At 39.6% G+C, this 26,542-nt stretch overlaps 1 protein-coding gene across 43 annotated transcripts in view; it reads left to right on the plus strand.

The window, feature by feature from the left end:
- The first annotated feature begins 371 nt into the window (after window positions 1–371).
- Abi3bp (ABI gene family, member 3 (NESH) binding protein) overlaps window positions 372–26,542 on the plus strand; it is a 212,335-nt gene continuing 186,164 nt past the window's right edge. For 14 of the 43 annotated variants that reach the window (XM_006522251.1, XM_006522259.1, XM_006522264.1 and 11 more), the window contains exon 1: window positions 374–563. In XM_006522251.1, the coding sequence (XP_006522314.1) occupies window positions 485–563 (79 nt within the window). In that variant the 5' untranslated portion in view covers window positions 374–484. Of the gene's footprint in view, window positions 564–26,542 lie in introns of all 43 variants that reach the window. The other 29 variants (XM_006522260.1, XM_006522254.2, XM_006522263.1 and 26 more) reach the window with 8 other exon arrangements.

Here is a 26,542-nt window from a genome sequence, read left to right on the forward strand (position 1 = left end):
AGTTTAAAGGAAGGAATGGATTGGTTTCCTGGCTAACTAAAAACAGTTTCCATCTTAATAAAATATTCATTTTATATTTTAGTGTTTTGATGGGTTTAAGTGTACGTTTTTATTCTTTAAACTAGTTCATCAAATGTTTCAAAGTTGCCTGAGTAGTTCTTTCATGGATACAGATTGTTCATAATTTCAATTCTTACACTGCGAGGAAAGAGAAGAGGCAAGCTGTTGCAGCATTGGAGAGGGAAATGTGATGATATGTTTTTGCTGTTGTGCCTACTTTCTTTCTTTTTCTTTTCTTTTCTTTTTTTTTTTTAAGTGTGTGGGAAAGGGTGTGATGTCATCTTGTCTCCACCCCCTGTGAGTAAGCCCACAGCAGAGAGAGCAGCCTCCCGCCTCTGTCAGTGGAGGACGCCCACTTAAATGCAGTTCCAGGGTTGCAAGGCACCCAGCCGCATCACTCCCCGTGTGAGCAGGCAAATGCAACATGCTCTCCAGCCTGGGGTGTCTACTTCTCTGTGGAAGTATTGCACTTGCTCTGGGAAATGCACAGAAATTGCCAAAAGGCAAGTAGCTGGGATATTTTGTGTTTTAAAAGTAAGATTAAGAGTTGCTTGGTTTTCGCTGTTGATATGAAATGTGATCTGCTGTACAATATGGGGGAATTGAATTATTCTGCAGAGAGTCAAAGGTCCTATGTGTGAAGGGGGTGACTCAGGGGTTGTTTTCTCTCGCACCCCTGTGATTTATTTTGTGAGCTCAGCTTCTCCTAGCAGCTTCTAGTGGAGTATGTTCACACGGACTGGAGTGGTGTGGTTTCAAACTACAGTATCTGTCTATCAAATCTGATTATATAAACGACTATTGTGGCTTGTTAGAGTTATTTGGTGCTTTTAGCCCTGGCCACAGAGACGGTGGAGAGTGGCTTAAGCCCTGGGAGTAGCTTGTTCTGAAAACCGAAATCTTTTGCAAAAGTCACAAACATACCTGTGGGGTAGGGGCTGAGGGAGTCTAGCCAGGTCAGACTTAAATACAGTTTCGAGCTAAGTAGCAGACAGGGCTCTGCAGTGGAGTTTGGCAGAGAATTTGATTTGCTGGACAGGACACTCCCCCCTTCTCTTGACTAAATTGCTTATTTTAGTGTTGGTATTTTGTTTACAAAAGTCATCAAAAGAGAAGTAAATTTTCTAAGTTTAGACCCTAGGCGCAATCTTTGGAACTCATTAGCACTAAATCAGGATCGTCTTCCTTGTCCTGTCTGTGAACATAAATGTTGTGTGAACTTTTGCTTTTTCGCAGAGGCACTTTACGTCGGTGGAGGCTTTTTATGGCTACAGACTGCTGTAGTCAGCAGGATTATAAGGAAAAAAAAAAAAAAAAAAAAACCCACGGGCTGGAATTTACCGTACAGTTAGGCTGAAAAAATCTTAGAGGTAACGCACAGCACAGACTCATCAAAACCGAGTCTGAAAGAAAAGCTGGTCAGAACGCTTAAAGGACACTTCTGTGTCCTCTCTCTGTAGAGTTCGGTCTAGGATCATCTTGACTCAAAGGCAAAGCCCCCCACCCCCACTGGGTAAAGTGAAACTTGAATCCAGAAGGCTGAAGCATTTGGCTAGTTAGCTCACACGAGGATGGGAACTGTAGCAAAAGGCAAAGGAATCCTCAATTCTGATCAAATGATTATGCAAAGAAAGAAATATGAAACACCCTTAGGCTTTCCTCCTTCCACAAGTTTTATTCCTTGATCATAATAAACCCTGACTTAATCCATAATTAATTGTTCACATTGATGTAACTTTTAACAACTTTGACATTTGAAAAGAGCCGGTAGCACTGTTTTAGTTTCAAAAATTACCGGTGTTTTTATTTTACTCTGTATTTACTGTGTAAGAATGATAGGCAAATTTGGTTACTACAGAATTATGTAAACTCTAAATGTCTAAATTTTTCCGTTGTCATCATTAGATAGAGAACTTTTGGTACAAGTTGCCTTTGTTTGTAGTGATAAAGAAGAAAATATAGGTGCAAATACTTGCCACAAAAATTTTATCTCTTTTCTTTTGTCAACCAATGGTTTGCATCCAGGTTTCTCTTGTAATGTTTCAACAATCTATAGTTTTGGTTAGTCTGAACAAAACTGTGTGTGTGTATGTGTGTGTGTGTGTGTGTGTGTGTGTGTGTGTGTGTGTGTTGGGGTTGGGGGGTGAATTCTACAATGGATGTTACCATTCTATATGATCCAAGTATTTCTCAAGAAAAAAAAAGTAACAAGCCTTTTAACCCATTGTTTTCCAAACCCTTTTGAATGATAATTCCCTTTCTAATCGAGTAGCTATGACGTCTTTCCAGAGACTCTGTGTGTTGGAATAAGTGCTGGGATAGATAGATTCTTCCTTACATCCTTAGAGTTTAATATCTGTGATTTAAGAAGAGAATAGAATTTAGAGCCAGAAATTAATGATGGCTGAACATAGTCCATCCCAGACCTTTGCATTTGTGGACCAGTGAAAATGCATGCAGGTTTGAATAGCAGGGTCCTGTTAATAAGGGTCACAACTGACTTTAGCCTTGTGAGAATGCTCAAAGCCAGGGAAAAATCCTTGCTGTTCAGGAAACCAAGCCATTTTCATCAGTTTAAAGAAATAAGTGCATTTAACTAGACAAACAATTCAGTCTGGTGTCCATCTTTTTTCTTATTTTATTAAAGAGTGGTTAAAAACTCCATCAAAGGCCAATATTTGGAAAACACTGGCCTATCTTAACTGTTTATATAAATGAAGATACTCACAGTAGGGGAGATTTAGTAACTTTCCCATGTTAATGGCAAAACCAGGACCAAATACAAATCTTGCTTCCTTCTGGGTAAACAGAACTCCTGATCTATCCTATGAATCAGGTCTGCAGCACACATGGGAAAGCTAACTCTCCCTTAGATCATATATAGTTTCTCATACAGATGAAGGAAATCAGACTACAGCATACTTAAAACCATCTTTCAGAATTTCCTAAAAACATACCATCATTTTATATACTGGTATTATATATTATATAATATAAGCATATATATTTATAAGAACCCACTTGTTACATGTCATGGTTATTTGCATATCTAGTCACATATCTTATTTTAAAAATAAGTTGTTAGAAAATTTTTGTTTTTTAAAGTTTAATGTATCTTTTCTTGCTTTCATAAGTTGATGACTATATTCTTTGGTAGTTCATTTATTTGCATCTCCTGTCCAAACTGTGAGACATGTCCAATAGCATGCAAGGTAGCATGTTCTTGATGGAGAGGTGATAGGATTACCAAGCACTGTCCATATAATAACATAGGGGGAAGGTATCTACTGACTTGTGTCCTAACCATCCTTGGCTCATAGGACAGATGTGACTGTCCACAGGAAGTGGCACCTTTGCTCTACTGGCCACTGCTCCACTACTGAGAACCCTAATGGCTCTCCTGGTGAGGTTTACTTGAACTTATTTTTAAAACTTATTTCTTATATTTTTTGATCTTGGTTTTTTCCAGGAGGAAAATTAAACTATGACTCTCAGACACTGGAGAAAACTAGCATATTGCTTTGTGCTGTTGGGAGCCCCCGTGCTCCAGCTCCTTCTGGGACTTGACTTTGGCCACTATAGAATTGTCATCTTCCCTGACACATGTGCTAAAATAAAAACCACAGAGTACAACATGGTGTGAAGAAAGCCAACACAGTCTTATAAAGGGGCGCCAGAGGTTTGACAAATCTCTGTGCTGAAACTCCTGTGTATAGAAGGAAAGTGCTAGCTCTACTGGGCAGCTCTCTTACTTCTCATGAAATATGCAAAAGAAAAGTCACAGAGGAGTACTTGAGATACAGATGTGACAACATGACTAGGGGGACATAGAAGTCTTGGATACATGGGAGATAGTGAGCAAGTGGCACTTTGCCTTGAGTTCTTACTCAAACGAGTAGAAATTCTTGTCATATTTCCTAACTGCCCAGTCATCTTTCCAGTGCATCCTCTTTTCCCAGAGGACCCTCGTTCACTTCCCAGCACCTGTCAGAGCAGTTCACAACTGCTGTAGAAAACCCCCAAACTCCAGCTCTACAGAATCCAAAGCTTTTTTGGGCCTCAATGGATACAGGCACACGTGCTCATATCCATAAATAGACTTTGACTCTCTCCCCTCTCAATTAAAAACAAAGTCATCTTTATTTTTTAAAGTGGACAGATGAATAACAACAATCAGAGCTATTAACTGCTACCTATTATTCAATTGGGTAGTACCCTTCTAGTGAGCAATGTGGTAATTTAGTGTTACATATTATTGATGCAGGAAATCTAAGCAGGCATCTTGTTCCTCTCATTTTATAGAATATCAGATTATGCCTCCAGGTGTTTAAATAATTTGCTCCAAATCATTTATCCAGACAAAGATCCTAGCCTTAACTTCAACATAGTATCAGCTCCCTGACCCATGTAAAGAAATACTAATTAAAAAAAAAAAAAAAGCTGTGCGCCATGTCTGGAGTATGGAGACGAAGAAGATAAAGCATGGGTATGTCTTCTGGTAGCTGACTGGTGAGCAGAGCTGATGAGAGAGAAGCCCCTAGGCTTTGAGAACAGCTTGATGGACTCAATCCAGACCAGAGGCTGATCTGAGACACCCAAGACAGGGCTGAGAGACAAGCAAATCCGAGGGCAAGGAAGAATTTGGCTGAGAGATGAGGGAACCTTCTTACTTAGCCTCCAGTGAGCTTTCCAGCAACTCACCTTGGGGCTGGCTCTCACTTTCTACAGCACCCTTCTGAAGAAAAGGATACAGCAAAAGAATGTATCACTCAGAAAGCCTGGTCTGTCTCTCCAAGGGACAGATGACATTTGTGAGGCCGTGGGAAAATGGGAAGGTTAACACCCAATGGGTGAAGGGCTGATTTTATTTTAATTTTTGTTGTTGTTTTTTGAGACAGGGTCTCTCTGTGTAGTCCTGGCTGTCCTGAATCTTGCTCTATAGACCAGGATGGCCTAGAACTCAGAGATCTGCCTGCGTCTGCCTCATGAGTGCTAGGATTAAAGATGTGCTCTACCATGGGCTAAGGGCTGATTTTATTAGAATAATGTTTTTCTGCATTTCTGGGACAGTATTAAAGAGTACATAGGAAGAAATTATTTGGTTTTAAAAAGGTTGTAAAACCATAGTTGAGGCTAAGTTTAGAAACCAATGTCTTAAAATAAATTTTGCTGATGTTAATTATTCAATCATTAGTTATACATCCAATGGATTGCTCTATTGGGCTATAAGATACAAACTATTAAGGAATTTTAGCTCTCTGTTTTTCTTCATTGCTAATGGGTTGCAAGGCAATGTTTGAGAATACAGTTCATCAATATCATAGCAAAAAAGGTTAAGTTTTTTTTTTAATAGGTTAGTTCCTGACAGAACGTCTGTCTAAGGCAGAGGTAGAGTGTCTAATGCAGGGAGAGCCAGTAAGGACACATGACCGACCCAGAGTTTCTATGTCGGTGACCAGCCTCAGAAAGAATTCCCTTTGCTTGTTCTCTGATGGGCACTGATAAAAACAAGTGCAGAAGGAAGAGGAGAACTTGCTAAGAGTGGTCAGAAAACTAATGGAAACTTAAAAGGTAAGATAATCTAATATGAGGGGTCACTAGAATAGTAAAATAAAACCAAAACTTGTCTTTTTAACAAGCATAATAAATTAAAATAAATAGCATCAACTACAAAAGGTAAAGTGCTAAGTATAGAATGGGAAAACAATGGTAAAAGTGCATATATTTTATTAAAATAACATTAAACATATAATCAAATTGTTACCTAGCATGATGAGCAATTTATATAAATTATCCTCCCACTTATGATATATCTTATTAACTTAATAGTATATTGACATTAGAATAATAAACCTTAATCGTATATTATCTACTGCAGTATAAAAGTTTCCATGAAATTGGCAGCTCCAGAAAATGCATTTATTGTTGCAAAGTTTCTCGCTTAGAGGGAATTCTCTCATTCAGTGTCTTACAAAAGGCTGCAATGGAGGTTCTAGCACTGCATTTCATCCGAAGGCTTGGCCGGAGAAGGTTCTCTTTCTAAGATCTTATGGTTGAAAGTATTTAGTCCATGAAGGGCTGCTGGCGTAAGGGTCTATTGGACAGAAGTCACCTCAAGCTCTTGGCTGTGTTGGCCTTTCCTCCGTGGCCAAGTGCCTAGAACAGTCTGCAGTCGGAACATAAATCACACCCATAATTGCAGAAGTAAATATCTGAAACTTTCATTGCTGTGTGGTTTTGGTTAGAAGCAACTCAGAGGGTAGAAGTAGTTACATTCCTCAGGTTAACTTAAAATTATCCCACCGTAACTGCCCAAAAGGCTGTTTCACGTCCCTCCGTCATACGGTAGTACCGTGAACACAGGAAATGTTACTCCAGGGAACACACAGGTGTGAGCATTGACACTCCATCAGCTTCCCACAAAATTCAGCCTTCAGTGACAGATGCTTCACAGGAGAGGTGCCAGTCAGCTTCCCTATATGGCTGGAGTTAATTCTGAGCAATCCTTGAGAAGTGACATGAGGTCTTATTAGAAAAGTGAACGCGTCCAATGTGAACCTTATTTTCTGATTGAAAGGGTCCAGTCGCTGCCTGGATTCCTTGGTCTATGTGGAGAGACACATGAAGCACATTTCCCCAAAAATCTCTTTCCACAGATGCCATGTTTGTCAAAGGAGAAGACATAAGAAACAAGAGCTTCTTAAGAGACAAATTTTAAGTAGTCTGCACTCATGAACTTACCCTACAGTCCTCAGAATAACAGGCTTCTGAGAAGTTTGTGTGGTAGCTTTAAGAGTAAGCATGAATGGTTACCATGAGGTCAAGCTAACTTTGTGTCTTGCGGAAGGATATAGACATCATTACTGGATGTTGTGGAGAGAAGTTGGAAAAACTAAAGGACCTTCGTTCAGACACCTTTTACTGTTAATAAAACAATTATATGTGCTCTCAGCACACAAGGCAAAATTTCGATGGCACAAAGAAAATATTCTTAGCATGACACTGGATTATTTGATATCACAAAGTATGATGTTTGATATTAGGATGTCTATGGACAGTTTAATGTGAACACACCATGTGGCTTTTCCCACCCTTTGTGTCTCTTGTGCTGGGGTGGTTTAGAGAAGGCATATGGCAGGTAAGGGTGGCCCCATTGTCCCAGACCTAAGCGTCCTGTGGTCAGAAAGACTGATTTCCACTAAACCCTTCCATTGTAAAACAACCTTAGTGTTCTCCATGTTTTCCCATCTAATAAATCCTTGACCTGTATTCCTAGTCACTGGCATGGCACTTTGAGATGCTTAGCGCTACACTAGGGTCTGAGCTCCTCTCAGCCCATGAACAATGAAGTCTGCTACTGTTTGTCCTGTGGAATTCTGGAAATGAGGGAGAAAGGAGACACATTTGTACACAGATTGTCTTCATTTTCCCAACCAGGTGCTGTCCATCTGAGGCCCATCCAGTGGACAACCAAGGCAAAACCGCTCATTCTGACTATCTTCTGGTCAGGTTAGAAATTAATATTAGTGAGAACTGAGGCATAATTCATACTTTCCCTATGCCACAGCAATCTTGGCTATACATGGGCACAGCTGAAAGATTTCAGCTCAATCAGTAAGGCTCTGCCTCCGACTCAGTTTCTACCTAATTAGTGTGTTGTGAGAGGCTTAATAGATACTTCATGGATGGTTTGAGTGCGACTAAGGACTACCGATCAGTCTGGAGGAGTACGGTGTAAAAGTTAAAAGTTGCAGGTAAATTTCTTTGTTGGCTAAGGGTTAAGTTGTGAATTTCTATACATTTAAAAATGATTATCACTTTTTCCTCGTTACCTTATTTCAGGATTTTATGACCATGTTTTGTAAAAAGTTCAGACATCTTTGTCAGCTATAGAAGAGAATGCCTAAATTTGAGGCACAGTTTTGTTTTTCTTTTTTCTTTTCTTTTCTTTTCTTTTCTTTTTTTTTTTTTTTTTTTAGCATTAACACCTGGGTGTAACTGGTTTCATAAATCTCCTGTGAAATCCCATGACTATATGGCTCAAACACACCATCCTGTCAGAAAACCTCAGAAGCCAGGGCAGAGAAGCTGTGGCTGCTCTTCTATCTCAAGGAGTTTGACCCTGGCTCTATTTAAAAACATTGGGCATAGATGGTTCCACAGTTCAGGGCGTTCACTGATCTCCAGAATGCTTGTATTCTTCCCTTAACACCTACATGGAGGCTGGCTTCAGCCTCCAGAAAATAGAAGATCTGACACCTTCCTTTGGCCTCCACAGGCTCCTGCACACATGTGGAACACCTAAATTCACATACATAAACTCACACATGCATTCAGGAAAATACTATATTAGTAAATACATTTTAAAAAAAAACTTGGTCACAAAACATGTTCTTTTATAGGAATCTATTCTGTATCTTAGTTTGTGGATGCCCATGTGTACTTACACGTGTATGTGCACACGTGTATGTGACTGGTACATGCACATGTGTATGTAGGACATGCAGAGTCCAGAAGATGTCAGGTATTCTGTCACCCTCCCGCTTGGTTCCTTGAGACAGGGTCTCTCATTGAACCTGGAAGTAGTTGTTAGGCTAGCAGACCTCAGCCATCCTCCTGCCTCCATCCCAACTGGGGTAAAGGCACTTGCATTTCCTAATTTTTTTCATTCTCATTAAAGTTAACATTTCCAGGGTCAGTCCATTCTACTGTACACTCATATACAGAAATCTAATAGTTCTCATATATACAGAAAGATGACTTCTTTTGGTAACGTAGTGTACCCTCCCTTCCCACCAAGCCAGGTTACATGAGCTAACGTTTTTTTTCTCCTTTAGATCAAAGATACATTTTCTACCTCGTAGAATGCTTTATGATAGAATACATCTTTCAAACGCACGTGTCTGTGTCCCACATAAAATGGTGGGCCCTCCTGAATGAGGGAAGGAACCCTGGTAGAACCTCAGACCTCCAGCTTTGCATCCACTGTGCTGACAGGTGGTTTCCTTAGATGTCATCTTTTGATTTTCCCATTTTGTTAGCTGGTAAGAGATTTTCCTTGTATTCCAGGATCCTGCTGAGCATCCATTGTGCACACAGCATGTGGGTGGGGCAAGACCTAACAGCCTTCTTTCTCTGAGAGCTGCGGATCCTGCCCTTTAAGGAAAGGGTTAGGATGGCTGCCAGAAACTCTGGAATTCAGTCCTGTTCCAAATAGGCTGTCAGTGGTGTAGTGCGGTCTCCTTCCAGTTTCCTGGATGGAGTTAAGCTCTTCCTCGCCAGATTGTTCAGGAGAAAGCATCAACCCTGCATTCTTCTTCTGGTTCATCCTCTCCAGATACCCTGGTGACTGGGCTATCACTAACGTCTTCCCTAAACGCTCATATTTTCACCCGGCTCAGAATATTGTGCATGCAGCTCCACTGAGGTTTACTCTAATCTGTAGTTCGTTATGAATTGGAAGGATAAATGTTCAAAGATATAGGTTATGGGTAACTAAGAGAAATAAATAAGAGTTGCTAGTTAATAAACCCTCTTTGAACATCAGATTTTTTTCCCCTCTGAAAAGAGCATAAAATATCAGCTATTTTGCTTTTGCAAACAAATAACACTAGGGTAACTTTAATGAATCTTTTGATTTTTGTTTTGTATATCTGGTGTGTGTTTATGTATGTGCGTATGTTTATAGAGGTAGTGCTAGAAGTTGATATCAGGTTTCTTCCTCATTGTTTACCTCATTTGTTTGAGACAAGTTCTCTCATTGAATCTGGACCTCACTAACTAGCAAGCTGGCTGAGCAGTGTGCTCTGGAAATCCATCTATTTCTACTTTCCCAGTACTGGTATTATAGACATGTGCCACCGTGCCAGGCTTTTACCTACGTACTGGGGATCTGAACTCAGATCTTTTTGTTTGTTTGTTTTTGTTATTTTTTGTTTTTCTCGAGACAGGGTTTCTCTGTATAGCCCTGGCTGTCCTGGAACTCACTCTGTAGACCAGGCTGGCCTCGAACTCAGAAATCTGCCTGCCTCTGCCTCCCAAGTGTTGGGATTAAAGGTGTGAGCCACCACCAGATCTTAACTACTGAGTCATCTCCTCAACTGGGAGTTTTGTTCATTTTTTTACTCCTTTGAGAAATGAAATGAAGCTATGGACTCAATGAAGCCTTGGATGGTCTCAAACTCATTATGTAGACCAGTTATGGGGTTCTGTCTGCCTCAGCCTCCAGAGAGCTAAGATTAAAGTGCTGTACCATCATGTAGGTATTTGATAGTTACATCTCAAGTTCGGTGTAATAGTTATTTTTTTCACACCTGTGACTAAAATCCTTAAGAGGGGTTTCAGAGGGTTCATTCCATGGTAGCTTTGCCACATGTGCTTGAGTGGAACATCACGGTGATAGGAATATGTATATGACATAGGTTCTTCACCTGACTGCCAAAAGCAAACAGAGAGGGACACAGGAAAGAGCCAGAGACAAGGTGTCTAAAATCTACACCTATAACTATAGTAACTGCAACCTCCAGCTACTATATCCCCACCGTCTCTAATTTATGGAACCTCTCAAATTACTACTATCCCAGCTGGGGACCTTGACTTCAACTCGTGGGCCTGCAGAGAAATTTCATATTAAAAGTAAGAGCCTTGAACCTGAGGACCTCTTTGAAAACTCCATTCCCACCTTGGTAGAGGAAGATCTACAGAGCAGTCCACAGCTTCAGTACTTCTTGAGAAGATGCTGAGTGAAAAGAATCCTTGGTCCTATGGTATAGCAGCCCCACACAGAGACAGGACCTGGGGAGTGAAACCAAGGCTCTGCAGAGGCTTTGAATGTAACTTTAGTCACCAGTTTCCCACTGATTCTGTCATCCATTTCTTCCTGTGAGAGTTTGGAAGGTCCAGCTCTGGGAAGACTGGCCTCTTACTCTGAAAGATCTTGAAGAACAAGCCGTGGTCCTTGGTTAGTTTTTTCTTGCACATATTCGTGGTGTATAAGCCATTATGTGACCCGACTTTCCGCTGGGATGCCTGCTACTATTTGTCTGGTTCATGTACTTGATTGACTTGATCAGAGCCTGATGAGTCACTTCATGGAATTATTTTCCTGCCTATCGCGTTTTCTTTCCCTCCCTTTCTCCTTCTCCTTTTTTCTTCTTCTTCTTCTTCTTCTTCTTCTTCTTCTTCTTCTTCTTCTTCTTCTTCTTCTTCTCTCTGTCTCTCTCTCGTTCTTTCCTTTCTTTCTTTCTTTCTTTCTTTCTTTCTTTCTTTCTTTCTTTCTTTCTTTCTTTCTTTCTTTCTTCCTTCCTTCCTTCCTTCCTTCCTTCCTTCCTTCCTTCCTTTCTTTCTTTCTTTCTTTCTTTCTTTCTTTCTTTTCCTATTTCTTCTTTCCCCTAAACCTTCATCCCCATCTTCTTCTTCCTATAAAAGTCATCAGAGCTTTTTCTGGGTTTCCACTTCAGCCTGTGTTCTCTCCTCACAGCTGACTTTCCAGCTGCTTGGAATACACCAACGTCATCTCTTTGGAAGACAATGCACACTCTGTCTTGTTAGGGAGGAAGGTTGTTTCTATGTTTCATGCTAAGAACTTGAATAGATTGAAAATAGTGTTTCTTCTTCATTTATCTTAGCATCAGTGAGCTTGCAAAAGGATACATTTACATTCATCTGATGAGCTCTGTGTCTATTAGTCAACATAAAGCAGAATTGTTTCTTTATTTCATGGTGCATTCTTAAGTGACAGCCTTTTCAAGCTGTGTCATCAGATGGTGACTATGTGTTCAAATACATGAGCCTGTGCTGGACCTTTTATGTTCAAACCGGTACAGATTCTTTTTCTAACCTTACCCCATATTAATCATAAATATTTTAAAAAACCCATATAGTCATCCCTGCATGTTCTACTCTGAACCATCCATCAATGATAAATCTGATGTATTTGAAAGACGAACTATATTTGTACTGGATAATTATAGCTTCTTTTATTGCTACCATTCCCTAGACCATGCAATATAATCATTAAATGACAGCAGTTACATGTTATTAGGTATTATAAGTAATGAAGGGATGATTTAAAGTTTACAGAAAGATATGAATCAGTTACATATAAATGCAACACTATTTTATATTGAGATTTGTGTATTTGCAAATTTTGATATCTGTGGTAGGTCCTAGAATAAATCTTCAATGGATACAAGGAGATAACTATGTAAATTAGGTTTGTGGAGCTAGATGAGTGTATAATTGAGGTCACCCTATGCTAGGTTATTCTGTATTTCCTTGTGATAAAATAAGAAATAGCTTAAAGTCCAACTCTTTTAGTCAGGGTTTCTATTCCTGCACAAACATCATGACCAAGAAACAAGTTGGGAGGAAAGGGTTTATTCAGCTTACATTTTCCACATTACTGTTGATCACCAAAGGATGTCAGGACTGGAACTCAAGCAGGTCAAGAAGCAGGAGCTGATTCAGAGGCCATGGAGGGGTGTTACTTACTGGCTTGCTTTCCCTAACTTGCTCAGCCTGCTCTCTTATAGAACCAAGACTACCAGCCCAGAGATGGCACCACCCACAAGGGGACCTCCCCACTTGATCACTAATTGAGAAAATGCCTTACAGTTGGATTTCATGGAGGCACTTCCCCAACTGAAGTTCCTTTCTCTGTGATAACTACAGCCTGTGTCAAGTTGACACAAAACTAGCCAGTACACCAACAAACATTACATTTTGGACTAACATATTGAGTGTGATTTTAAATTGTTTTCTTTAGTCTTTCACTGAAGAGAGTGATTCTTAAAATTTGAGAATAGCAACTTAAATTTAAATACTGATGCTGATACTGAATAACCGGAATGACTAATGCATTAGTTTTCTCTTTTTGTCACAACATATTTGACAGAATCAAAGTAAGGAAGGAAATGTTTGTTTTGGCCTACAGTTTGAAGTACATTTCATAATGACAGGTAAGGCTCGGTGACAAGAATGGGCTGAGCTCTGGAAACAGGAGTGTGGGTTGCTGGTGCCATTGTGTCACAGTTGGGAAGCAGAAATGTTGGAATGCAAACACTGCTTGCTTCCATGTTCTTATTTAGCCTCAGATTCCAGTCTGTGGCATGGTGCTAACCACCTTCAAGATGTCTTCACACCTTAGTTGAACTTTCTGGAAATGCCCTCCCAGACATGCTTTCTCAGAGATTTTAAATCTCTTGACAATAAAAGTTAACCATCACAGATGATTAAAAAAAAGATCATGACCCCCTTAGCAGAGTAATACTATAAGTTAGTCAACATTCTTTTCTTGTCACATATTTTTGGTAAGAAAATCCACTCTTGTAGCTTGTTACCAACATGTCAGTGCTTTTTCTAATATTTTCAGGTACCCCTCTAGCTGTTTATAAAAAAAAAAAAAACCAATATATTTAGTTGTATAAACCCCTAAATTTGTCAGCTGAATTTTATTATATAACATTTCTTAGTCTGGCACTCAGTGCAAACATCTGTTCTCGCTTATGTCTTATTAAACTAAGATGAGTATTTACCGTGGTGTTTCCCAAAGTCATCACAGTCCATGGCTCAAGTGTCCTGTGCAAGGGCTTTGTGGTGTCCCAGTACCATTCATTTTAAACATTCCTTTTCATGGCTGGAGGTTCACAGGCCACAGAAAAACCACAGACATGAACACTAAATAAACTTCCTTTAAATTATAAAATAATCTAAAAGGCACTAAAAGATAAACATGAGCATATTTTGTGGACATGTCTCGTTAAAAGCAAAACCAGAAACCAAATGCCACCAGCACCAGCAAAAACTATTGATCTTAATTTGAACCAACTGTTCAACAAAATCTATTGATCTCAATGTGAAGCTAGTCTTCAGTCTCTTCCACCTGCTTGGCACTAATGGTATTTGTAGCCTACATCCATCCTTATGGCTTGCTTGGGGAAGATTATTAGATAGATGCAGTAAAACAACCTTATAAAGGGCTATAGAGGTAGCTCAGTGGTTAAGAGTGTGTTCTAGCTTTGTTCTTGTTTAGCTCTGTGCCCACTTAGGTCTTTAGAGTGTTGATTGTTGAGAGATAAGAAGGCAGTTGGGTACAACATGACTCAAGATTCTGACACTGGGCACTTTGTTTAAGGCATATTTAAGCACAGCACAATTTTGAAAAACATTCCTTGCTGATAATCAATGTGCACAATAAAGCTTATCGTATGACTAGATCTAAACTCTTTGTAAAGTACATTTGATCTCTTCCATAAAGATAAATTCTATAGATTAACTACAGGTTATATCTTAAGGATGGTGGGGTGGATCTGGTGTGGTTTCAGTTATACAGATAGTGCAAAGATCACCAGGCTATTAAACAACTTCTTTCCTAACCTTCTGGGTGGAAAACAGGTTATATATCTCTTCCTTTGAGGAGACAACCCTGTGTGTTTATTCATGGTTTCTCTATTACTTATCTGTGAGCACAAGAATCTCTGTGCCTCTGACACTAAGTATCTATGGGTAACTGATGGAATTAGCCTTGTACTGAGAGATAACTCCAATTTTTTTTTAATGTAATCAGGGTGAAGCACTAGGGTTCTGATTTGAAAGACAATGGTTTAATATAAACTTTGCTAGCATACTGTAGTCTTATGGGTTTGGAGAACCTGTGCATCCTACTGTTTTGTATGTGATACCCTTCTACAGGAGAAAGCTTATCTTGAGATAGTGACCTTGAAAGTTATCTTGAGATAGTTCCTCGATCTTATGATGAATTTGCTGACTACATTTTATACTTAGCAGTTTTGCCACAGCTTTTACGTTATATAACCTTGTTTGGTGGTGAGTAATGTTGAAACTTGAACTAATAGGTTCTGGTGACATCATGAATGGTCACGGGAAGCCATTGCGTGTGTGTATAGAAGTTAGATTCCTGCGAATGTGTCAACTACCACCCAACTCAAGGTCCACATTATATGCTGTGGACCAGTTACTCCACTAGGTCAATGAAGAGAGGAATTTGATGCTTAAGGTAAATATTTTCTGTCATTTTGACATTCATAGATTGTTAGCTAGACCTTAAGTTAATGTTGGACATTTGCCTATTACATTTGTGGTTGGAAGTGAGTTGTAAGTTTTACATTCAGCTTAAAAGTTTCTTTCCTTTGCTGAGGGGATCTATAAAATTCTTGAAGTTGTATGTACTATGGTGAACTTGGGTTTCTGTACAGTTTGGTGTTGCTTCTCAAAAAGTCCAAGAGTAATGCAAATTAAGAACTTTTTTTTGGGGGGGGGGTTTCGAGACAGGGTTTCTCTGTATAGCCCTGGCTGTCCTGAAACTCACTCTGTAGACCAGGCTGGCCTCAAACTCAGAAATCTGCCTGCCTCTGCCTCCCAAGTGCTGAGATTAAAGGTGTGCACCACCACTGCTTGGCCTAAGAACTTTTTTATGAAGAGCATTAGGATGGGTTAAATGCATGACTGTTCATGATGAGAGTTCATTAAGAGCTTCACATTTTATAACTAAGATGTGAATACGGTTTATTTTGGGTAACTGACCTCGATGCACTGCAAACAATTTCAGTGAGGAAATTCAGTGTCCAGGAGGAGCCTCTGTTATGCTCATTTCATATAATCTTGTATATAGAGTCCATTAGAGTAAAACAATGAAGATGTGCAACCTCTGAGGCTAGGTTATAAAAAACACTGAAATGAATTCCTTTCTTACCATCTTTTGGTCACACAATATGGCAAAGGTGAGTTGCCAAGTCTTGAAACACAGTTGCAGTCCTTGGTGGAGCCCTGGTTAAGCTAAATGGATCACAAACCAACCCAAAAGTCCTTAATTTGGGAAAGGGACTGATAGGGAGGAGGTGGGGTTGATAGGGGAGGGAGGGGAGGTAAGAGGGTGAAGAAAGAGAGTACTTAGAATGTATTATATACATATATAAAATTGTCAAAGAAAAAATTTAAAAGTACAGAGATAAATACATAATAAGCTTATTTATTGCACCTAGCTTCAGAAACATTGTCTTACCTATGGGAAAAAGATACAAAGGAATAAATTTGGGGGAGAATATTTAGAACAATTACCTTTTCCAAGACCACAACATATTAAACATAATTGCTACTCAAGGAGTAAATTGGAAAAACACACAACAAACATTCCTTTTTAAAAAAATCCGTAGAAAATATTTGATGGTTTAGAGCAGCTTAAAGAGTACCTTCTGATGCTCTCACAAATGGTCTGTGGTTTACTCCAGGGGCCATATCAGGTCAGGCCTGAGGCCAAGGGTGTGGATCTGCATTGCTTCTGCTAACATTTAACCTGTGCGCAAGATAGCTTACAGAGAACCAGATCAAGGACCCACCCTCTAGTTGACCTACATCCCCAAATTCCCTTTGAGAGCTAGATCTCCAAGGACAAACTTGATTGAGGCCCAGCTCTCATCAGCTTGGCCTTAGTTTTGACTCCATGGTCAAACTCATTCTTTATGTAATTACGTTTCCAGGATAGGCACTGAAAATGTCTTATCTCTTATAAAAGTCATTTTATAAACATGTTTTGAAGACTACAGATACAAAGAAGAAAAACCAAAGGGTTCAGGTGATAGTTCCTTAAGTAATGTTCTTGACTTCTGTCTTAGAGTTTGATTGCTGTGAAGAGACATCAAGACCATGGCAACTTATATAAAGGAAAACATTTCATTAGAACTGGCATACAGTTTAGAGGTTTGATCCATAATCATCATGGCTGGAGGCATAGCAGTGTCCAGGCAGACATGGTGCTGGAGAGGCAGCTGAAGAGCTCTAAATTAGCAAGCAGCAGGATGTGAAAAGTGAGCCACTAGGTCAGGTTTGAGCTGCTGAAACCTCAAAGCCTAACCCACAGTGACACACTTCCTCCAACAAACCCATACCTAGTCCAACAAGGCCACACCTTCCTAATAGTGCCATTCCCTATGGATGAATGGAGGCCAATTTTATTCAAACTACCACAACTTCCAAACATGAAGACTTTAGTTCAATCTCCATAACCCATGTAAAACGAAACAACAACAACAATAAAAACCATGAGGGTGGGTGTTTAGAATCTTAGTGCAGTGGCACTTGAGATAAGTAGGTTCCTGGGGCTTCCTGGCCAGCTGAACTAGCCTACGTGATGATCTCCAGGTTACTTAGTGATCCCTTCAAACAATCCAAGCCAACCAACCAACCAATCATAGTAGACATCTCCTGAGGAATGCCATTCTGACTTCTATATGTGTGTGACTATCCTTCCTTTATATACATGTACCCATACACACATGAACAGGCACACACATAGATGAGAAATAGATACTGTCTCAGGGTAGTTCATATTATAGTAGAATGGTGAAAAAGTATACAGGAGAATACAATACTATAATAGCTATGTCTGCAGATAAATAAAACTAATCTGGGTACAAAGAAAGGAGGTGCATATTATGCATGGGGAAGTCGAAAAGGTTTGAGTTAGGTCTTTTTGCCATTCTGCAATTTTTAATGACATTTCCACAAGTGTTTTGTTTTAAAAAGCTTCATAGAGAATAGATATGAGCAGGTAAACAAAGTTTTCTGACTCTAAACTAGACAGCAAAGTATCTGTGAACACAATTTAGAAGACATAATAGGAAGCATGTCTGTCAATCAGGGCTCTCCCAGAAGGTGGCATATGCCCCAATCCTCTGCCTTCAGTAGGCGTCATTAGCGGATGCCATTGTTGCGTAAGCCATCTACACTTGATTCTTTCGCAGACACAGCTTTATAAGATGTTTACAAAGAAGTATCAGACTCTTGGCAGCTAACAAGGCGGTAGCAAAGGCCTTGTTAGTGAAGTTGGGGGAAGGCAGTTTCTATGAAAAACAAAATTTCAGTCTGTATCCCGAGGAGTCTTTCACACTCATGTGTAAGATCCAGGGAATTGCAAGGCCTCATGTCATCTTTGGCTTTTGCACTGACTCAGAGTGTCTTGGATCTGACCTTCTCCAAGGCTCTTATCAGAGTTGCCAAGGAAGGGCTGTGTTAGCAGTGAAAACAACTCATTTCCTCTTTTACCCATTCTCAACAAACAAACCTCATTAAGCAAGGGCTTTGAAACAGTCTCTGTGAAGGATGCCGTTGACAAAGAAAACAGTTGATTCGGAGCAAAAGTTTTGAGTCCTACCACAAAGCTGCATCCCCTTAGGCAGGTACCACTAGAAAAATCATAACTTCAATGAAGTTAACTGTTGTGTGATCCTTTTCCTGTCCCCTTCATTCTAGAAGGCTTATCTTTTTTTTTTAATAATTTTTTAAAAAATTTATTTACATTTCAAGTGTTATCCCCTTACCTGGTTTCCCCCCTTCCACAAACCCCCATCCTACCCCCCATCCCCATGCTTCTATGAGGGTGTTCCTCCACCCACCCACCCACTCCTGCCTCCCCACCCTCAATTCCCCTACACTGGGGCATCTATCGAGCCTTCAAAGAACCAAGGACCTCTCCTCCCATTGATGCCTGGCAAGGCCATCCTCTGCTACATATACATCTGGAGCCATGTGTACTCCTTGGTGGGTGGCTTAGTCCCTGGGGGTGGGGGGTGGGTTCTGGTTGGTTGATATTGTTGTTCTTCCTATGGGGTTACAAACCCCTTCAGCTCCTTCAGTCCTTTCTCTAACTCCTCCATTGGGGACCCTGTGCTCAGTCTAATGGTTGGCTTCAAGCATCCAACTCTGTATTTGTAAGGCTCTGGCAGGGCCTCTCAGGAGACAGCTATATCTTATCTTTTTGATGGTTGTTAGATTCTCCTGTCCTCAACCCTTCCTCCATAATGTCTTTTAAGCCGTGGCATTTAAGCTCTGATTTTTGTTATCTAAAGTTGAATTTCAATATAACAAAATAGGAACGGCCTCCAAAAGATGAAAGGTTTTCATTTACAGTTAAATGTAAATACTTTCAATTTCTCAATATCTTTATCTTTTCCTGTCTTTTTCTAAGACAAGGTAAGCATAACAATGCCTTAAAAGAAATTCTGCATAGTGCTATTAATGCTTGGAGTATAAAAGTATTACATAATCTTCAGATTAGTAGAGTAAAAATTAATAACATCTTACAGAACAAGTGAATGTCTTTGTCTTACGTGGGGTCTCCTAGCAAACCAGGGTCTCAAACAGCACGTTGGTCAGATTTGGCTGTCTGAACTAGGGCTACCATCCCATGTTGCACCCTGCAGCTAAACACACCTCATTTTAGCATTACTCTCAGCGAATCCGTAAGTACTCATGCTATTCATTATTGTGAAAAACAAGCAAAGCATGACTTTTTATCTTCCAAAATTTAAACAAATGGTTAAAGGGGTCTTGTTTCCTAATTGTCTGCTCGATCCAATCTGAACACATTTGTAGCTTGTCACAGTTAATCAAGACGTCAAACACTTGCATGCCCTCAGAGCGTTCCATTGTGCACTGTGGTCAGTAATCTTCCTCCACCACAACCCCTAGGAAATGCTGCTCTAGTTTCTGCTCTACAGAAGTGTGTAGTAAATAGCCCTTTCATCTATTTTTTCCTTCTTAACAGAGTTTTAAATATTATCATGTAGTCATAGGCATTAATACTTTCTTCTAGTTCATTTTGTGCTTACCTCCCCAATGATAAATGGATTATTTGGGCCTTTTTCCTGCTTTAAGCAAAAATGAATAAATGGTCTCTAAGTTTTGCTCATGGGCATGTGTGCCAAAAACTAGTTTCACTTTTTTTTTCAGTAAATATGGTAGAGAGCGTTTTGTCATATATTAAGTAAATGTTCAACCTTAAGGAAAATGTCAACTTTTCCCAAGTGGCTATAACAGTTTCTTAATAGAAAGGTATGAAGATTTTAGATTGTTCTACACATTTTCCAGAAATTTATAGCATCAACATTTTGGATTTATTTATTTATTTATACTAATAATTATTTTAATAGGAAAAAGCCAGCTAAGTTTTTAGTCTGTACCACTATTCCTTATAGAGTTGCTTCCTATTTATTAAGCATCTTTCTTTACATATAAAGACACCCGGTTTAAAGGGTAAAAGTCAAATTAAATTGCTAAAACCCACACTGATTTCTTAGCAGGTGAGATGAAGTCTGGAGACTGGCTCGATTTACCTGGCACAGAGGCAACGTTCAGTAAAGCTTAGCCTTACCTCCTCTGCATGGAGCTTGTACTCACCAGCCTTCAGGAACAAAGTTCTATAAAGGGAATTCAACTGTTATGTATCTTTTCTTGAATTCAGCTGTTATGTATCTTTTCTTTTTTTGACTTTGTTGTTTCAATTTAGGCCTGATTTAAGCCCTTCGAAGACAATACTTTATTAGTAACAAGAATCTTAGTTAAATCCCTGTACCTATACCATGCAGAAAAGCAAGGCCACACTGCACTTGGAAAAGGAGGAGAGGTGATTGCTGGACTCGGGAAGGAATGCATCTGCGGTGACGCTTCTCCTGCTTCTAGCTGGCTGCGTGACCCCAGGGCAATTAAATATGTGTTTCTTGGTCTTGTGGATCATGGAATCTAATTCTGTTGATCCTTATTTCAGAGAGTAGTAAACATCTACAAATTTTCAGTTAATCCACGTTGTTGAATATTCAACCATTCTTTCTGGGTGAAGCAGTTGACTTCCTCTTAACCTCTGGCGGTATTTTCATCAGCAGACCAGTGTATCATCTTTTCTTATGCGTATTTCTCTTCAAAGACACCTTACTTAGTATACATTGTTGGTTCATTAATGTTAAATATTGGCTGATATATTGTTGTTCATGTCCAAACATTCCTCTAATTTCACGTTTTCTTTGCCTCCATAAGGCACATCTTAACCTTATCAGTAGAGATAGCATATAGCCCAACAGTAGTACATTCATAGATCCTTTGAAATCACCACAAAGGCATACTAATAGAGACCCTAATCACATGATAAAGATCTTGGTTGCAGTCTAAGGGTTGAAAGGGACAGGGTCTCGTTTTGTTCAACATTAGCTAGGAAGGTGGGCATTGAAAGCATCCAATCTTTCACTGAGTCACCCCTCCCTGTCCACAAACAACTGTGAGCATACATTCAATACTGGTTTAAGGGTTACATGTGCATTTTAGCAGGTAGAAACCTTTGCAAACACACAATCTGTTGGTAGTGAGGATCCTCTCTATCTGCCACATCTGTTCTGCTGGGCAGATCATGCCTGTTGGCAATGCCCCATTTACAAGATGATTCTGGTTTTATATGGCATGAACATCTTTTTCTATTTAAGGGCTGAGGCATCTGACCACTCACGAAGAAAGAAAGAAATATCAGCACTTAGAGATTGGACCTCTACTCCCCTAAGCAGACAAGGGGAAAGGAAAGGCCCAGTAGAAGTGCTCACTTGCTTTTAAAATGTGTGTTAACACAGTGATAATAACATCAAGATAAAGAGCCTAGGTTTGGGAAAAGAATAACTCCTGTTATCTGATTCTTTTATGAGATTAAGGACTTGTTTGAACATGATTGCTTTGTGCTCATATGTAGATTACTACAGAGCCACTTTTAACTGAGTGGTCATTTCTCTTTTTGGCCTAGGGAGTACTTTTTATATCTGAAAGGTACTTAATAAATATTTGCAGTCACTGGTGTATTTGTAGACTTCATTTCAGCCCAGATAAGAGGTTTTTATATATATATATATATATATATATATAAATATTTGTCTCTGCTTCTCAGTTTATAAAGAACTTTCACATACTTATCTCACTTCAATTTTCATAGTGTAACTTTTATTTTTTAACTATAGTGTGGATGTTTTAATGACAATGACCTTAGACTTGGGGAATCTAGGTACATCAGCTCATTGAGCTATGAGGTGAAGTTACCAGGTGATGAAATGCTTTTGTGGGCCTTGAGCTGTGGATGGAGGATGGCATTCCATTCTTAGTTGCCCTCCTTTTTTTTTACCCCTTTGGGAGGCTCACCCTTCTCAGCCCACATTTCTGTGATTTTTCTGCTGAGAAAGAGCATGCTGATTTGACTGGCAAGAACTCTCCCATCTCCTTTCTGTTTAAATTTCCATTCTCAGTTCTATTTCTGATAACCTTGTTTCTAATGCATTTTTTAAAATACTGCGTGGTTTTGTTAGAACAAAGAGAAACGAATACCTTGATAAACAAACAAGACACACTCAATAATCCATGAACACTTATTAAACACCAAAGACCAAACTATGCTTGGCAGTTTCTGTCATTTCTACTGTGTGAAATACATCTGTTCGGAGGTATTAGAGAGAGAAGATCCAGAGTGGGTGATAGGCATGTAAGTGGAAGCGTGTTTTGCTCCTCAGGAGCATCCATACTTCAGGGTCCATCCTTTGTAGAGCTGAGATGCCTAGCACCTGAAGACTTCTATTGCCCCATTTGGCATTACCTTGTGGCAGCAGTACTGTCAGCTCCAGACGGTCCCTTCCCACACTCAATCCAAATGCCCCAAGTCAGTACTTTGTTACCACTGCCTGCTCTCCTTCTATCCTAGTAACGTAAAGGAACTGTGCAAATATTGAGATCTAGTGTGATACCCCAATATATTCTCAACCATAGTAACGGGCTAATACTTGTTAATAGCTTAAGCCTCGTTCTCCTAGAACATATGTGTTCCCTCTAAAGACTCTTTGTGTAGATAAAAAATTAATCCCAGTGAGCCAGATTTGTTTTCTCTAAGGAGGTGACTTCAAACAACACACATACCCAAGAAGGTAGGTTTTTTAAAATCCAAGAGCCATCTTAACACCTCTTAAGTCACATCAAGTTAAGTGACCACTCTATTTACACATCATCTGGGTGCTGGAAAAGGTGGCCAGCAATATGTTCACTGTAGAATGTCCCGAAAGATACAAATGTTTGTTTAAAATGTGGGAGGGAGATGGTTGTGTGTTGAATCTAGAAAATGATATCACCAGTTCCCCATGTTGCCTAAAACCATTATGATTTTACCAAGAAAACAGATTTAAGGACCCTTTGCTGGACTGACACAGCACACATCTTGAAATAACACATCTTAAACTAGGATTTAAATAGAAAACTCTTGGCATGGAATATTTGACAAGAAACCTTGTGCATGTCACCTCCCAGAGATACTGGGATGAAGTAACAGGTATTTACCGACAGGTGGGGCTCACAGCCTTCCTGTTCTCGCCTTTCTCCTTGGGGTTTCCACACTCTAGGAGTGGGAGAACAAACACTGGCTATCCAGGGGAAATTTGCAGTACAGAAGAAGAACCCCTGTCTCCCCTGCTTGTGTTGAGGTAACAAGTCAAAGATCATGGCTCCTAGATAGGAGAAGAGTCTTTGGACTTCCTAGAAAAGTCGGTGAGAAGATGCAAGTGTAAGAGAAGTCATCTGGCTTGAAGTTCATGGGTTCTAAATAACTGAAAAGGTTTTCATCTTAAGTCCCATTGTGGGTCCGTACATAAATATCATGTGCTGTGACTGGATACCTGCCTGTCTATTTTATGAACTTCATCCTTTTTTTTTTTTTTTTTTTTTTTTTTTTTAGTGTGTGTGTTTTGGAAGGGACAATTGCTTGCCCCCAGGTATCCAGTTTGGGCTGCAATTTTCATGAGAGCAAAGCCCAAGACATTTTAATTTTTTACTGATTTTTTTTTTAACCAGTAAGCGCTATGACAGAGTTAGAGGATTAATCCCTGCCTCAAACAGAAAGTCAGTGATGCATCCCCTAAGTACTTGTGCCTTAGGTAGTTCAGGCCCCATGGGAGAGTGCGTGTGGGTAACGTCCTTTCCCTCTCTCTGGGGTGTACATATGTAGCTGTTCATGCATTCAGTTCACTGTCTAATCATGTAGAATGGAATCTGAGTTGCAGCCAGATTTTAGAGGCGTGGCCAGGACTAGTTTGACCTGTACATCTGAAAATAACCCCACAGGAGAATTTGTTTGGAAGAAACGCTATAAATCTTTATGTAATATAAAGTGTGCAAACAAGGGTCGCTTAATAATGATTTCCTTTGAGAAAGATTGCAGGACAGATTTGTTATCATTATCATTATCATTATTATTATTATTATTATTATTATGGTTAATGTTACATGAGTGGATATTGGAGAGGGAAGAAGTACACACAGGCATCTTCAATTAAATCTTTAAACAACACCCCTCCCCCAGCCTTCCTTCGCTGAGCTTCCCGGGGATTTCCTCTCCTCTGAATCTTGGCAGATGATGTACAAGAATGAGCTAACACCCTTAGATGTGGACTCTTCCCACTCCACCCTGACTGGATTCCAGCCAAGTCCACTCCTTTTCAGAAAAAAAAAAAAAAAAAAAAACCCACAGTTTTATTTTCTGTTGGTGACAGAGGTCTGCTTTTCCATCTGTTCTGGGCTCTCTGCTTTGAGATTTGGAGGTCCTGGGGGTTTTCTGTCTTGGTCTTTCAAATGTACACATTTGGAGCAAGATGTTGTTCTGAGTACAGATCTTAATATCTGTGATTAATGGGGATATTTTCAAGTTTCCAATAGAATCCAGAGTCAAGGGCTTGCTGCAGGACATGTGTATTGTATGAGCCCATTCCGTTCAGCACTTGGTATTGGCTTTCTCTGCATGGAGTAGTGGGTGGCTGGTATGGGGTTAGATGCATGGGCAGGATCCTGGTGCTTCAATTTTGGGCAATGTCACTACTCAGTTCTAGAGCCCTACATAAGTCACCTAACCTTATTTGGCTTCAGTTTCCTCTGATTTCAAATGAAGATCTTATACTGTACTCTTTCAGCCGTATCTCTAACATTCAGCGTGCTGTATCAGATCACTCTGGGCATTGACTCATTGCAGGCTGCATGTGTGGACATCTTGGCTTTGATTCAGGTCTGTGACATTTTCCCTTGGTGATTTGCATCACTTATGTCATGTCTGCACCTTCCTGACCTTTGTCTCATGCACTGGAACCAAGTCAATGAGGCACTACTGACAGGACTGGTACGAGACCTTTGAAGAAAGTCATCAGATCCCACAGGACCCATGTTTTCAGGGGACACTTGTTTTCCAGGGTAATCTGAAGGTGTTTTGGTACAAGATCTGTGAAGTGGATATATAGGATTTGTTGTTCTTATTATGATTCTAGGGCCCTAAGCTATAGATTATACTAATAGAAGGCTGGAAGCAACTTCCATTTAAATGGGTCACATTTGGGCATATTATCTTCCAGAACTTTTTAATCTTGCTTGTTATGGCAGGTCTATTCCTGAAGTCAGATCCTTCCGAATCTCATTAATTTTAGTGAACTTCGTTGTTTGTTTCTGGCAGAGTTTCACTATGTAGTATAGAGGCTAGACTTGAATTCTATGTTTAACCTACTGGGGTTAGTCTTGAACTTAGAAACCTTCTACCTCCATCTTCTAAATTCTGAGATTCCCAGCACCTTGTCTTTATTTTAGACAATCTTAAAAAAGCTATGTGGCTATTGACTTAGATAGGTTTTTGTATGATACATATTTTTATGAAAACTGGTGTGAATTTAGTAAAACTAAAAGCCAATTTGTAGATGAAAATTTTGTTACCTACATAATGTTATTGAGAGATTTCTATTCCTAGATTGGTTGGGTAAAATTTGAATGGCAAGTAAATTATAAACATAATTATGGAACTCAGAAAAGGCTCAAAGAGGGTAAAATAAATCACTATAAAATTGGAATTATGCCATATTCATATGTAGATTTTTGTTCACAGTGCTGGTTTTAAAAAGGCTAAGAAGCACCATTAATATTTTGTTTAACCAAACATATCTGTGAAGCACCATTAATATTTTGTTTAACAGTACCTTACTACAGAAATTGGATAGAGTCCTTACAATTGATGGGATTCAAGGGGATTTGACTTTACTTGAAGTTCAGAGCCCAGAGCCAGAGAGATTATTCAGTTTCAGCTGGTCCACTCAAGTGTGAGAAAACTGAAGATTAAAAAACATGAAGCTATGATCACATTATGATCACATTACTAATAAATGGATCTGTCTTGAGGTTACATGACCTATGGTCATGTCCTCTACCTGTGGAGGGGCTTGGGGCATTACCCTTACATGACTGATGGCCACAAATCTATGGAGGGCTGCAACCTCATGTCAGGAGCCCAGTGTCTGGGAACCAGGCAAAACACCTGCTGTTCCTCAGGTCACTAGAGTTTCCAATCTTAGCTCAACCAGGAACCAGGCTACCTTTCATGGTCCTACAATGTTCAATATTGTTATTTCATAAAAACCTTACAGATTCTTATCTATGAAACATGGGAGTTCTTTAGTGTAAAATCCTTTGCTCATCAGGGTGGAAGATGGAGAGATAAAGAATACATTCTCTTAGACCTAGAGACCAAAGCCACTATCTTAGCATGAATTCTAACTAATGCCTCATGCTCTAAAAGTGTAAGAAATATTTACATTTCACTCTTTTCCATGTGAGCTCAATAGGGGCACATAAAACCTTGTAAAATTCCTATCTG

This window comes from Mus musculus, chromosome 16, assembly GCF_000001635.26.
Source record: "Mus musculus strain C57BL/6J chromosome 16, GRCm38.p6 C57BL/6J".
Taxonomy (NCBI): Eukaryota; Metazoa; Chordata; class Mammalia; order Rodentia; family Muridae; genus Mus; species Mus musculus.